The sequence below is a fragment of the Mangifera indica genome, chromosome 18, assembly GCF_011075055.1.
Source record: "Mangifera indica cultivar Alphonso chromosome 18, CATAS_Mindica_2.1, whole genome shotgun sequence".
Taxonomy (NCBI): Eukaryota; Viridiplantae; Streptophyta; class Magnoliopsida; order Sapindales; family Anacardiaceae; genus Mangifera; species Mangifera indica.
In genome coordinates, this window is record NC_058154.1 from 11,849,638 (window position 1) to 11,864,185 (window position 14,548).

At 33.7% G+C, this 14,548-nt stretch overlaps 3 protein-coding genes and 1 pseudogene across 3 annotated transcripts in view; all 4 read left to right on the forward strand.

Moving 5' to 3' along the window:
* Window positions 1-782, forward strand: part of LOC123201931 (receptor-like protein EIX2) — a 29,673-nt gene extending 28,891 nt beyond the window's left edge. The window contains exon 2 of the mRNA XM_044617547.1: window positions 515-782. Coding sequence (XP_044473482.1) covers window positions 515-665 — 151 coding nt within the window. The 3' untranslated portion in view covers window positions 666-782. The remainder of the gene's footprint in view (window positions 1-514) is intronic.
* A 2,948-nt stretch (window positions 783-3,730) lies between these two features.
* Window positions 3,731-6,623, forward strand: LOC123201752 (receptor-like protein EIX2). The gene has a single exon (XM_044617312.1). It carries the CDS (start codon window positions 3,738-3,740, stop codon window positions 6,621-6,623), a length of 2,886 nt encoding a protein of 961 aa, XP_044473247.1. The 5' UTR covers window positions 3,731-3,737.
* Window positions 6,624-11,197: 4,574 nt separating this feature from the next.
* Window positions 11,198-14,210, forward strand: LOC123201753 (annotated as a pseudogene).
* Window positions 13,206-14,166, forward strand: LOC123201754 (receptor-like protein EIX2). The gene is made up of 2 exons (XM_044617313.1): window positions 13,206-14,054; window positions 14,137-14,166. The coding sequence occupies exons 1-2, from the start codon at window positions 13,206-13,208 to the stop codon at window positions 14,164-14,166; spliced, it is 879 nt and encodes a 292-aa protein (XP_044473248.1).
* Window positions 14,211-14,548: the final 338 nt, after the last annotated feature.

Sequence of the window (14,548 nt, forward strand, 5' to 3'; positions counted from 1 at the left end):
AAATGGATGATGATATAGAGTATTGGTCTAATGCAGATTTTTATTCAGGTTACATGGAGGATGCATTACTTGTGAATAAAGGTGAAATGGCTGAATATAATACAATTTTGAAATTTGTAAGAATGATAGATCTTTCAAAAAATAACTTCTCTGGAGGCATCCCTATGGGAGTGACGGATCTTTCAATGTTGTGATCACTGAATTTGTCTCACAATTCTTTGACTGGCAGAATTCCAGATAACATTGGTGCTATGAGTTCTCTAGAGTCCATTGATTTTTCTGGAAATCAACTTTCCGGTGAAATCCCCCAAAGCATTTCAAAGTTGACATTCTTAAGTGTCTTGAACTTATCCAACAACAAACTTTCTGGAAGAATTCCTTCAAGCACTCAACTACAAACATTCAGTGCATCTTCTTTTATTGGCAATGAACTTTGTGGTCCTCCTCTTCCTAATAATTGCACAGTGAGTGTTCAAACATCCGGCGATCAGAACAGAGGAGAAAAAGTAGACTGGTTTTATGTAAGTATGGCTCTTGGATTTGTGGTGGGATTCTGGAGTTTTATAGGACCTCTATTCTTTAGCAGGAGATGGAGGTGCATGTATTTCCAATTCCTGAGTAGCCTCCAAGACAAACTGGGCAGTGTTGTAAGAAAATGTTATTAGACTTTTTGTGTTTCTCTTTTGATCTGAATGTTTGGAGCTTACGTATTTTGTATTTTCTACATAAGGATGTTATTAGTGGTTATGGTATTTGAGATCAATAAATCATGTTTGTATTAATTTCCATTTGAGTTTGTCATGCAAAGTTGCAATTCATGAAATAAAATGATGGAATAATATTTTGATGCTAGTATAAATTCTGCTCGGTATAACCACTCTTTCGTGCAAGCTCAAAATTTGAAGCAATAAATTTCATTCTAGCATTCTTTATTGCAAATTCATCTCATCTATAAAGCTTATCTTTAGTAAGTCAGGCCTGCAACATTTGTTCATCATATAGCTTTAATCAAAAAACCCTAGAATTGAAGATCAGGATTTCTTTTTACGAGAGTTTTAGAAATTTACTTACTATTGCGAATCCTTACTCTGTACAATCTGTTGACTGAAGCAACACAAGGGAATCCTAAGGTCAACTAAAGAGAGGAAGTACTTTTGATTAATCAAAGAGGCTCATATACATTGAATGAATAATGCCCCAACGAAGAAAATATGCCAACAAATGAAATTCTGAAACAACCGAGCCAGTGGTATATCCTTTTTTTACCCTGCTATACCGACCTGTATCTAGATGGCCTCAGTCGACACTGGTGGTTCTACCATACTCAAAGTTGACAGGACTGCAATGACATAAACCAAGGATTGGCATGGGAACGTTTGAAACGGAGTACTATATAGTCATAGTTAACATATAGCAATATACTTTGATTATTCAAGTCAGTCCACATGCTAGGAAACTTCTTAGATAAAATCAAACAAGCTACAGTTTGTGTTGATATAATAATATTAATATCATATCTCCCCATATTTCATTGTCATGACTTTTTGAAGAGTACCTAAGCGTAAAAGTCACAGATTCACAGGTAGGATCACGAATTCCTCAAAGATAGATTCTTTCTCCATGAATCATCACGTATCTTAAACTATAAAGATAACCTTGAGTATATGGTTAGACAAGAGAAATATATGATGAAGATTTTCAGGATTGAAGGACTTTTGCTGCTTCTCCTTTTAATATGACCTAATTCTTGTTCTTTCCTGGAGCTTAATTAATTAATATTAAAATATAAACCCATGGTTAATTTGTCAATATGGACCCTTTTTTATTCAACTTGGAAGTTGGAATCCTTACTTTTTCAGCTCTAATGTTATAAACCATAAATCCCTGGAATTATCTATGGAATCTTGAAAAGGCAGAAGTTAGAAAAATCAAATCCTTTCCATGTTTGTCCTCATCTAGTTGACTTGGAGTCCACTCTGTTGAGGGGACCTACTAAATTTACAAGTTTTGGAAAATTCTTGTAAATTTAGGTTTTCAATGTAAAAATATAGCTCCAGGTCTTGATTGATCGATTGGACTGGTGATATGACCATGAAATAAATGACATAAATGAAATCATTTATAATTATATATTAAGTATATTTATTGAACAACATAAATTTACCAAGTCCAATGGTCTCTGTGACCAATCAAATGTAAAAAGGATACTTTCATCATATATAATTTGACTGGTTCAATTATGAGTTGATTCAATTCAATGAGTAAAATGTATTTTGCCCTTCACCTGGATAGGACTAAACATTAGGTTATAATTAAACTGGTTCATCCACTTAGTCCGATCTAAATTTTAAAACAATAATAATGACACTAAAGCACAATAAGCTCACATGGACAAAAAGTAATATCACTTTCACAAAAGTGTTTCTATGTGCAACGACAAAAGTCTTATCATATTGAATCAATTCTTTCTCACAAATAAAACCATAATTGCTTCGTAGATGCCCATTTTTTTAAGCACCATAAAGTTGAAATTATTTTGTATTTAATTTAAAATCATCCAATCATATAATGATATATCTGTATAACCAAATTGTATATCAAGGTTTTACTGATTCTAAAAACTTTGAGAAAACATGTTTGAAGACCTCTCTCTCCCATGCAATAAAACTATGCATGATGACACATCCAATCATATAATAATACCTCATTTATATATCTAAATTATATATCAAAAATGTATTCATATAGTATTATTTTTTGTCATAATAATAATCAGGGAAATGTTTTATATCTTTTCGTTCTCCAAAATGTTGTCCTCTTATAATTGACTTGGAGTCTACTCTGTTAATGGTTCCAGCTAAACTTACAAGTACTTGAAGATTCCCAGAAATTATTTGCAATTTTAGAAAATAACATTTCAAACCTAGCAATTTAGACCCAAGGATCCATTAGCAAAAATTGTACAGCAGGAAATTTCCTTTTCATCATTCATTGAATCAAGAGTCAAAGAATTACTTTGATTTTTCAAGTCAGTGCACACACGAGGAAACTTCTTCGATAAAATCAAACAATGCTGTAGTTTGTTTTAATGGTGGTATGATGATATCACCATAAAATCAATAGAATAAATAAAATCATTTATAGTTATATATTAAATACATTTATTGAACATTAAATATAAATTTATCTGTATTTGTGATCAATCACATGCAATAAGGGTACTTTCATTAGATACAATTTGACTGGTTCAACCACGGGCCAATCAGATCCAATGATTAAAATGTGCTTTGCCCTTAGCCTAGATGGACTAAACTTCAGCTTTCAGTCAAACCAGTCTGATTTGAAATTACTTTATATTTTTTTAATAACAATCAATGATATATTTTATATCTTTTCGTTCTCCAAAATGTTGTCCTCTTATTATTTACAAGTATTTGTCTGCTCTGTTCATGGTTCCTGCTAAAATTACAAGTATTTGAAGATTCCCAGAAATTATTTGCAATTTTTCAAACTGGGAAAGTATTCCATAAAATCTTGAAAGAAAATTAGAAAATTTAAAGTTCGATTTTGTTGTCCTCTTTTAATTTCACTTATTCAATATCTTTGAAAATCTTGCTGCATTAGTAAAGAGCAAGTAACTTGATGGAGCTTTCCTAGCAATTGTTTGGATTTGAATGGTTCCCAAATTAAGTTAGCAAAAAGCAATATAAATATCAAAGCATTGATAGTGTTCTGGTATGCACATTTCCTTAAAACAAATGAAGCAAACCATGAGAATAGTTGTTGCCTTGGTTTTCATCGCTATAGCGACCATCAACATTAGCTTCTGCAAAGGAATCTCTTCTGTCGGTTGCCTCCAAAGCGAAAGACTAGCACTTTTAATGTTCAAGCAAGATCTCATTGACCCTGCAAATCGTCTTGTCTCTTGGACTTCTGATCATGGAGATTGCTGTACATGGTCTGGTATTGTCTGTGACAACTTGACGGGCCATGTGCTTAAGCTCAACCTTAGAACTCCCCTAAAGAAAGAGGTTGTGACTCTAGCTGACTTTCATGCTCGTGAGAGGTCAAAATTGTCTGGTAAGATAAATACCTCCTTGGTTGATTTGAAGCATTTGCGTTCATTGGACTTAAGCGACAACAATTTTGAAGGAGTAGAGATTCCCAGATTTCTTGGATCTATGCAGAATTTAAGGTACCTCAATCTATCTCTGAATTCATTCCAGGGTATGATTCCTCCCCAACTTAGAAATCTCTCTAATTTACAGTATCTTGGCCTCGGTGGTATGTTAGATGTGAAGAGTTTGTGGTGGTTATCTCGTCTTTCTTTGTTGAAACACCTTGACTTGGATGGTGTGGATCTTAGCAATTCCTCCGATTGGTTGCAAGTGATACACACTCTTCCTTCCTTAGTAGTGCTGAAATTATCATATTGTGAGCTTCATCACTTTCCTCCCCAACCTGTTTTAAATTTTTCATCTCTTGCCTCCCTTGATCTAAGTGGAAATCATTTTGAAGGTCCAATCCCGGATGGACTTCAAAACTTGACATCCATTAGACATCTTGATTTATCTGATAATCTTTTCAATTCTTCAATGCCTAGTTGGTTGTACAGACTCAGAAACCTTGAGGAACTTTTCCTTTCGGGCAATAGCTTGCAAGGCTTGATGGATGGCCTAGGAAACCTGTCATCTATCAAAGTACTTGATCTCTCAGAAAATCATTTTGAAGGAGGAATGCCAGTATCATTTGGAAGACTTTGCAACTTGAGATCAATATCCCTCGGATGGGTCATACTGAATCAGGAAATATCTCAAGTGTTGAATATTTTCTCCGAATGTGTTGCAAAAGTTTTAGAGTATTTGAACTTGGGGTACACTCAACTTTTTGGTCCATTGACCAACCAACTTGGACGTTTCAAAAATTTAAAACTTCTTTATCTAGGTTACAACTCAATTTCAGGTCCTATTCCAAGGTCTTTAGGAGAGCTTTCAACCTTAGAATCTCTATATCTTTTGTATAACCAATTCAACGGAACTTTTTCTGAAATCCACTTTAACAATCTCACAAGACTGATGGGATTAGAAGTATCTGGAAATTCACTAACGTTTAAATTCCCTCCACAGTGGGTTCCACCATTTAAACTTGTACTTCTAGGATTAGGTTCTTGTCATTTAGGCCCTAATTTTCCATCTTGGCTTCGTTCACAAAGGAGTTTGTTTTACCTTGATATATCCAACTCAAGCATTTTTGACACTATTCCACAATATTTGTTTAAATTTCCATTAACATTTTTAAATCTCTCACACAACAAATTCTATGGCGAGATTCCAAATTTAATTCAGTCAACTCAACTTTCTTCACTTGACTTGAATTCAAATAATCTATCAGGTCCTTTACCTCAGATACCCAAAAATATGCATGTACTCGATCTTTCCAACAATGCTTTTTTAGGATCCATGTTTGCTCAGTTGTGTACTGAGATGAATGAATCAAAAAGTTTGATGGAAATACTGATCCTCAATAAAAACTTCTTATCAGGGGAATTACCTGATTGTTGGAGGAATTGGCAACACTTAGAAGTTCTAAATTTAGAGGACAATAAATTTACTGGAACCCTTCCTCCTTCTATTGGGTCTTTAACTTTTCTTCAGTCATTAAAACTTCGCAAAAACAGCTTTGTTGGGGAGGTACCTTTGTCACTTCAGAACTGTACAGAGTTAGTTGAACTTGATCTTGGTGAAAATGAGTTTGTTGGAAATGTCCCTGCGTGGATGGGAGAAAGATTTTCAAGAATAAAGATTCTTATCCTTCGTTCAAATAAGTTTCAAGGGCTTTTACCAAGGGAACTTTGCTATCTCACTTCTCTACAAATCTTAGATTTGGCTTATAACAATTTATCTGGAAACATACCAAGGTGTATCGGATACTTCAGCGCCATGATGAGAAAGAGTGAAATGGATGTTGATATAGAGTATGGGTCCAATGGAGATTTTAATTCAGGTCATATGGAGGATGCATTACTTGTGAATAAAGGTGAAATGGCTGAATACAATACAATTTTGAAATTTGTAAGAATGATAAATCTTTCAAAAAATAACTTCTCTGGAGGCATCCCTATGGGAGTGACGGATCTTTCAATGTTGCGATCACTGAATTTGTCTCACAATTCTTTGACTGGCAGAATTCCGGATAACATTGGTGCTATGAGTTCTCTAGAGTCCATTGATTTTTCTGGAAATCAACTTTCCGGTGAAATCCCACAAAGCATTTCAAAGCTGACATTTTTAAGTGTCTTGAACTTATCAAACAACAAACTTTCTGGAAGAATTCCTTCAAGCACTCAAATACAAACCTTTAGTGCATCTTCTTTTACTGGCAATGAACTTTGTGGTCCTCCTCTTTCTAATAATTGCACGGTAAGCATTCCAACAGCAGGCGATCAGAACAGAGGAGAAAAAGAAGTAGACTGGTTTTATGTAAGTATGGCTCTTGGATTTGTGGTGGGATTCTGGAGTTTTATAGGACCTCTGTTCTTCAGCAGGAGATGGAGGTGCATGTATTTCCAATTCCTGAGTAGCCTCCAGGACAAACTGGGCAGTGTTGTAAGAAAATGTTACTAGACTTTTTGTGTTTCTCTTTTGATCTGAATGTTTGGAGCTTATGTATTTTGTATTTTCTACATAAGGATTTTATTAGTGGTTATGGTATTTGAGATCAATAAATCATATTTGTATTAATTTCCATTTGAGTTTGGCATGCAAAGTTGCAATTCATGAAATAAAATGATGGAATAATATTTTGATGCTAGTATAAATTCTGCTCGGTATAACCACTCTTTCTTGCAAGCTCAAAATTTGAAGCAATAAATTTCATTCTAGCCTTCTTTATTGTAAATTCATCTCATCTATAAAGCTTATCTCTAATAAGTCAGGCCTGCAACATTTATTCATCATATAGCTTTAAGCAAAAGCCCTAGAATTGAAGATCAGGACTTCTTTTTATGAGAGTTTTAGAAATTTACTTATTATTGCGAATCCTTACTCTGTACAATCTGTTGACTGAAGCAACACAAGGGAATCCTAAGGCCAACTGAAGAGAGGAAGTACTTTTGATTAATCAAAGAGGCTCATATACATTGAATGAATAATGCCCCAACAAAGAAAATGTGCCAACAAATGAAATTCTGAAACAGGCGAACCAGTGGTATATCCTTTTACCCTGCTCTACCGACCTGTATCTAGATGGCCTCAGTCGACACTGGTGGTTCTACCATACTCAAAGTTGACAGGACTGCAATGACATAAGCCAAGGATTTGCATGGGAACGTTTGAAACGGAGTACTATATATTTATTGTTAACATATATAGTTGTAGTTAACATACTTTGATTATTCAAGTCAGTCCACATGCTAGGAAACTTCTTAGATAAAATCAAACAAGCTATAGTTTGTGTTGATATAATAATATTAATATCATATCTCCCCATATTTCATTGTCATGACTTTTTGAAGAGTACCTAAGCGTAGAAGTCACAGATTCACAAGGATCATGAATTCTTCAAAGATAGATTCTTTCTTCATGAATCATCACGTATCTTAAACTATAAAGATAACCTTGAGTATATAGTCAGGGAAGAGAAATATATGATGAAGATTTTCATGCTTGAAGGACTGTTGCTGCTTCTCCTTTTAATATGACCTAATTCTTGTTCTTTGCTGGAGCTTAATTAATAAGTATTAAAATATAAACCCATGGTTCATTTGTCAATATGGATCCTTTTTTATTCAGCTTGGAAGTTAGAATCCTTACATTTTCAGCTCTAATGTTATAAACTATAAATCCCTGGAATTATCTATGGAATCTTTAAAAGGAAGAAGTTTTAAAAATCAAACCCTTTCTATGTTTATCCTCTTCTAGTTGACTTGGAGTCCACTCTGCTCGGGGACCTACTAAATTTACAAGTATTGGAAAATTCTTGTAAATTTAGGTTGTCTATGTAAAAATCTAGCTCCAAGTCTTGATTGGTGATATAACCAGGAAATCAATGTTGTAAATCAAATCATATATAATTATATGTTAAGTACATTTACTAAACAACATTAAACATAAATTTATCAAGTCCAACGGTATATGTGACCAATCACATGCAAGAAGTGTATTTTCATCATACTAGTTCAATTATGAGTCAATTCAATCCAATGATAAAAACATGTTTTGCCCTTCGCCTAGATGGGACTAAACATCGGATGCCAGACAAACTGGTTCAATCAATTAGTCCGATCTAGGTTTTAAAACAATAAAAATGACACTGAACCACAATAAGCTCACATGGAAAGAAAGTAGAATCACTTTCACAAAACAGTTTTTATGTGCAGTGACAAAAACTTTATCATATCGAATCAATTGGTTCTCTCTCCCATGCAATAAAAATATATATACATACTTTAAATATACAATTTGAAGACACAGATGATAAATCATCATGTAGTTGAATAATTTTAAATTAAAAATAAAGTAACATCTAATCACATAATAACATATCATATATGTATCTAAATTATATACAAAAAAATATATACACATAATATTATTCTTTGTTACAATAACAACTAGTGAAATTTCTGTATCTTTTTGTTCTTCAAAGTGTCATCCTCTTATGATTGACTTGGAGTCTACTCTGATAATGGTTCCAGGTAAAATTACAAGTACTTGAAGATTCCTGGAAATTATTTGCAATTTTTCAGACCAAGAAAATATTCTATGAAATCTTAAAAGAAAGTTAGAAAATTCAAAGTTCTTCAAATTAATGGGGCCTTCTTTTAATTGACTTGGAATCTACTCAGTTAATGGGGCCTACTAAAACTGCAAGTATTTGCATTTCTCCAAATTGTGTAATTAGAGATATTATTGATCATGTGTTAAATGAAATATATGATTTTGATTTATTGTGTAATATTTTTCTTTTATATTAAGTATATCAATTATAATCCATTTACTCTATTTTCATTTTCATAGGATTATGATTTCATTTTGGATTGTATTATAATATTATATATCATACCATTTTTTATCAATAATATTCATTTAATTCATAAATTCTTGGTAGTATCAAAACTGTAAAAATACTTCTCTACCCCTCAATTTTAGAAAATGACATTTCAAACCTACCAATTTAGACATTTCTAGTAAAACAGCGGGAAATTTCCTTTTCTTCATTACATTGAATCAAGAGTCAAAGAATTACTTTGATTTTTCAAGTCAGTGCACAATCTAGGAAATTTCTTAGAAAAAATCAAACAATGCTTCAGTTTGTTTTAATGGTGATATCATCATGAAATCAATGTCATAAATAAAATCATACATAGTTATATATTAAATACATTTACTGAACTACATTATACATAAATTTATCCAATCCAGTAATACTTAAGGCCAATCACTTGTAAGAAGGGTACTTTTATCATATACAGTTTGTTTTAATGGGACTAAACATCATGTTCTTTCACAAGTGGCTAGATTACCACTTGTGATCTCGTCAACCTGTTGTTTCACAGATATAAAATTCGAAATTTGAGTTCACTCTTAATATTTTTTTATTAAAAAACTTTTATCATCACTTACCAAACTCTAGATCTAGCTAAAAAATTCAATCATCAACAATTAACAATCCAGAATTAGAGTTTATTCTTGATATGACAAAAATGTATGAGTTTTTGTGTGATTAAATAGTAACCTTATACAGATTTCACACTCTAGTTAAATATAAGGGTATTTTAAAGAGTGTTCAGATTTTATGAAATAAATGTTTAGTGTATAAAAATGTGATAATTTGTACAAACAACAACAAAAAAAAAAAGACAAAAATTTAAATATTTTAATAAAATAATAATTAATCAGGTAATAATATATTATCAAAATACTGGAAATTAAATATTCGTATTGTTAATCTTCCAACAATAACCCCGGTGCAATGGCTGCCAAATCAACTGGTCAGCTTCTTGGAATTTGTTTGGCAAATAGTCAAGATTAGGTTTTGCAGTCAATAAAGAAACCCAACAATTTTGACAAATTTTCGTTGAAAAGTCTCGGGAAAACTGTGAGCACAACTGTAATACACAGCCACTTCCTGGTTCTATAAATAGCAGGCAAGACCTTCATGGCCAAATACACTGATGTAGCAACAACCAAATGAATGCTAATCACTTGCTTGCTTTCATCTTCATCAATGGCCTACTACTTTCACATACTACTTACACCGTCACCGCTGATTTTCCTCATCAATTGAAGCTTGTTTCCAAGAGACACAAAGCGCTTTCGCCACCACCGCCTCCTAAGCTCAGTACTCCAACTCAATTCAAGAGCCCTCCTCCATCACCAATACCACCACGGCAACCACCACCGCCATGGATGCCACCACTGCCACCCTGATCAGTGCAAGTACATGTGTTTTGTGCAAGCTATATAGCCGATAACCTTATGAATAATTAGTTGAGTCTGAATTAAATATAAAATAATATTCAATCATATGATAATATATCTTCTATGTATCTAAAAATATATATACATAACATTGCTCTTTCTTTATATTTAGTACATCAATTGTAATCCATTTACGCTATTTTCATTTTTATTGGATTATGATTTCATTTCTGATTGTATTATAATATTACATATCATACAACCTTTCATTATTATCAAAACAGGAAAAATACTCTTTTACCCTTCAATTTTAGAAAATGACATTTCAAACCTACCAATTTAGACCCAGGTTCTAATACTATAGCAGGAAATTTCCTTTTCATCATTCATTGAATCATGAGTCAAAGAATTACTTTGATTTTTCAGGTCAGTGCACACACTAGGAGACTTCTTAGATAAAATCAAACAATGCTATAGTTGGTTTTAATGGTGATATCAGACTGGTGATATCACCATGAAATCAATGGCATAAATAAAATCTTGAAAGAAAATTAGAAAATTCAAAAGTTCGATTTTGTCGTCCTCTTTTAATTCGCTTATTCAATATCTTTGAAAATCTTGCTGTATTAGCAAAGAGCAAGAAACTTCATGGAGCTTTTCTCGTAATTGTTTGGATTTGAATGGTTCCCAAGTTAACTTACCAAAAAGCTGTATAAATATCAAACCATTGGTACTGTTCTGGTATGCACATTTCCTTAGAACAAATGAAGCAAACCATGAGAATAGTTGTTGCCTTTGTTTTCATTGCTGTAACGACCATCAACATTAGCTTCTGCAAAGGAAGCTCTTCTGTTGGTTGCCTCCAAAGCGAGAGACTAGCACTTTTAAGGTTCAAGCAAGATCTCTCTCACTGATCCTGTGAATCGGCTTGTCTCTTGGACTTCTGATCATGAAGATTGCTGTACATGGTCTGGTGTTGTCTGTGACAACTTGACGGGCCATGTGCTTAAGCTCAACCTTAGAACTCCCCCAAAGAAAGAGTATTCCACTCCAGCTGAAGTTGAAGCTCGTGATCGGTCAAAATTGTCCGGTAAGATAAATCCGTCTTTGGTTGATTTGAAGAATTTGCGTTCATTGGACTTAAGCGATAACAATTTTGAAGGAGTAGAGATTCCCAGATTTCTTGGATCTATGCAGAATTTAAGGTACCTCAATCTATCTCTGAATTCATTCCAGGGTATGATTCCTCCCCAACTTGGAAACCTCTCTAATTTACAGTATCTTGGCCTCGATGGCAAATTACATGTGAAGAGTTTGTGGTGGTTATCTCGTCTTTCTTTGTTGAAACACCTTGACTTGGTTGGTGTGGATCTTAGTAATTCCTCTGATTGGTTGCAAGTGATACACACTTTCCCTTCCTTAGTAGTGCTAAAATTATCACACTGTAGACTTCATCACTTTCCTCCCCAACCTATTGCAAATTTTTCATCTCATGCCTCCCTTGATCTAAGTGGAAATCATTTTGAAGGTCCAATCCCTGAAGGACTTCAAAACTGGACATCCATTAGACATCTTGATTTATCTGAAAATGACTTCAATTCTTCAATGCCCAGTTGGTTGTACAGACTTAGAAATCTTGAGGAACTTTTCCTCTCGTACAATAGCTTGCAAGGCTCGATGGATGGCCTAGGAAACCTGTCATCTATCAAAGTACTTGATCTCTCAGAAAATCATTTTGAAGGAGGAATGCCAGTATCATTTGGAAGACTTTGCAACTTGAGATCAATGTCTCTTGAAGCGGTCATACTGAATCAGGAAATATCTCAAGTCTTGAATATTTTCTCCGAATGTGTTGCAAAAGTTTTAGAGTATTTGAACTTGGGGTACACTCAACTTTTTGGTCCATTGACCAACCAACTTGGACGTTTCAAAAATTTAAAACTTCTTTATCTACATTACAACTCAATTTCAGGTCCTATTCCAAGGTCTTTAGGAGAGCTTTCAACCTTAGAAGTTCTAGATCTTTTGTATAACCAATTCAACGGAACTTTTTCTGAAATCCACTTTAACAATCTCACAAGACTGTTGGGAATAGATGTATCTGGAAATTCACTAACGTTTAAATTCCCTCCTCAGTGGGTTCCTCCATTTAAACTTCTAGCTTTAGGGTTAGGTTCTTGTCATTTAGGCCCTCATTTTCCATCTTGGCTTCGTTCACAAAGGAGTTTGGTTTACCTTGATATATCCAACTCAAGCATTTTTGACACTATTCCACAATATTTGTTCAAATTTCCATTAGCATTTTTAAATCTCTCACACAACAAATTCTATGGGAAGATTCCAAATTTAATCCAGTCAAATCAACTTGATGTTCTTGACTTGAATTCAAATAATCTATTAGGTCCTCTACCTCAGATACCCATAAATATGTATATACTTGATCTTTCGAACAATGCTTTTTTAGGATCCATGTACGCTCAGTTGTGTAATGAGATGAATGAGTCAAAAAGTCCGATGGAAATACTCATCCTCAATAAAAACTTCTTATCAGGGAAATTACCTGATTGTTGGATGAATTGACAACACTTAGAAGTTCTAAATTTAGAGGGCAATAAATTCACAGGAACCCTTCCTCCTTCTATTGGGTCTTTAACTTCTCTTCAGTCATTAAACCTTCGCAAAAACAGCTTTGTTGGGGAAGTGCCTTTGTCACTTCAGAATTGTACAAAGTTAGTTAAACTTGATCTTGGTGAAAATGAGTTTGTTGGAAATGTCCCTACGTGGATGGGAGAAAGATTTTCAAGAATAAAGATTCTCATCCTTCGATCAAATAAGTTCCAAGGTCTTTTACCAAGGGAACTTTGCAATCTCACTTCTCTACAAATCTTAGATTTGGCTTATAACAATTTATTTGGAAACATACCAAGGTGTATCAGTAACTTCAGCGTCATGATGAGAGAGAGTGAAATGGATGATGATATAGAGTACCCGTCTAATAATGTATATTTTAATTCAAGTTTTATGGAGGATGCATTACTTGTGAATAAAGGTGAAATGGCTAAATATAGTACAATTTTGAAATTTGTAAGAATGATAGATCTTTCAAAAAATAACTTCTCTGGAGGCGTCCCTGTGGGAGTGACGGATCTTTCAACGTTGCAATCACTAAATTTGTCTCACAATTCTTTGACTGGCAGAATTCCAGAGAACATTGGTGCTATGAGTTCTCTAGAGTCTATTGATTTTTCTGGAAATCAACTTTCCGGTGAAATCCCACAAAGCATTTCAAAGCTGACATTTTTAAGTGTCTTGAACTTATCCAACAACAAACTTTCTGGAAGAATTCCTTCAAGCACTCAACTACAAACCTTTAGTGCATCTTCTTTTACTGGCAATGAACTTTGTGGTCCTCCTCTTTCTAATAATTGCACAGTGAGCGTTCCAACATCCGTCGATCAGAACAGAGGAGAAAAAGAAGGTAATGAAGATGGAGTAGACTGGTTTTATGTAAGTATGGCTCTTGGATTTGTGGTGGGATTCTGGAGTTTTGTAGGACCTCTATTCTTCAACAGGAGATGGAGGCGCATGTATTTCCAATTCCTGAATCGCCTCCAGGACAAACTGGGCAGTGTTGTAAGAAAATGTTATTAGACATTTTGTGTTTCTCATTTGATCTTTGAATGTTTGGAGCTAACGTATTTCGTATTTTCTACAGAATGATGTTATTAGTGGTTATGATATTTGAGATCAATAAATCATATTAGTACTAATTTCCATTTGAGTTTGGCATATAAAGTTGCAATTTATGAAATAAAATGATTGAATAATATTTTGATACTCAGCTAGTTATAAGCACTCTTTCTTGCAAGCTCAAAATTTGAAGTTAAGCCTGCAACATTTGTTCATAATATAGCTTTAATCAAAAGCCCTAGAATAGAAGATCAAGACTTCTTTTTATGAGAGTTTTAGAAATTTACTTATTATTGCGAATCATTTCAAGTTTCTCTCTTTTACACCTTGCCAGAAACACACAGAATGTGTAATCTGTAAAATCTGTTAACTACAGCAACACAGGGGAATCCTAGGGCCAACTGAAGATAGGAAGTACTCTTGATAAATCAAAGAGG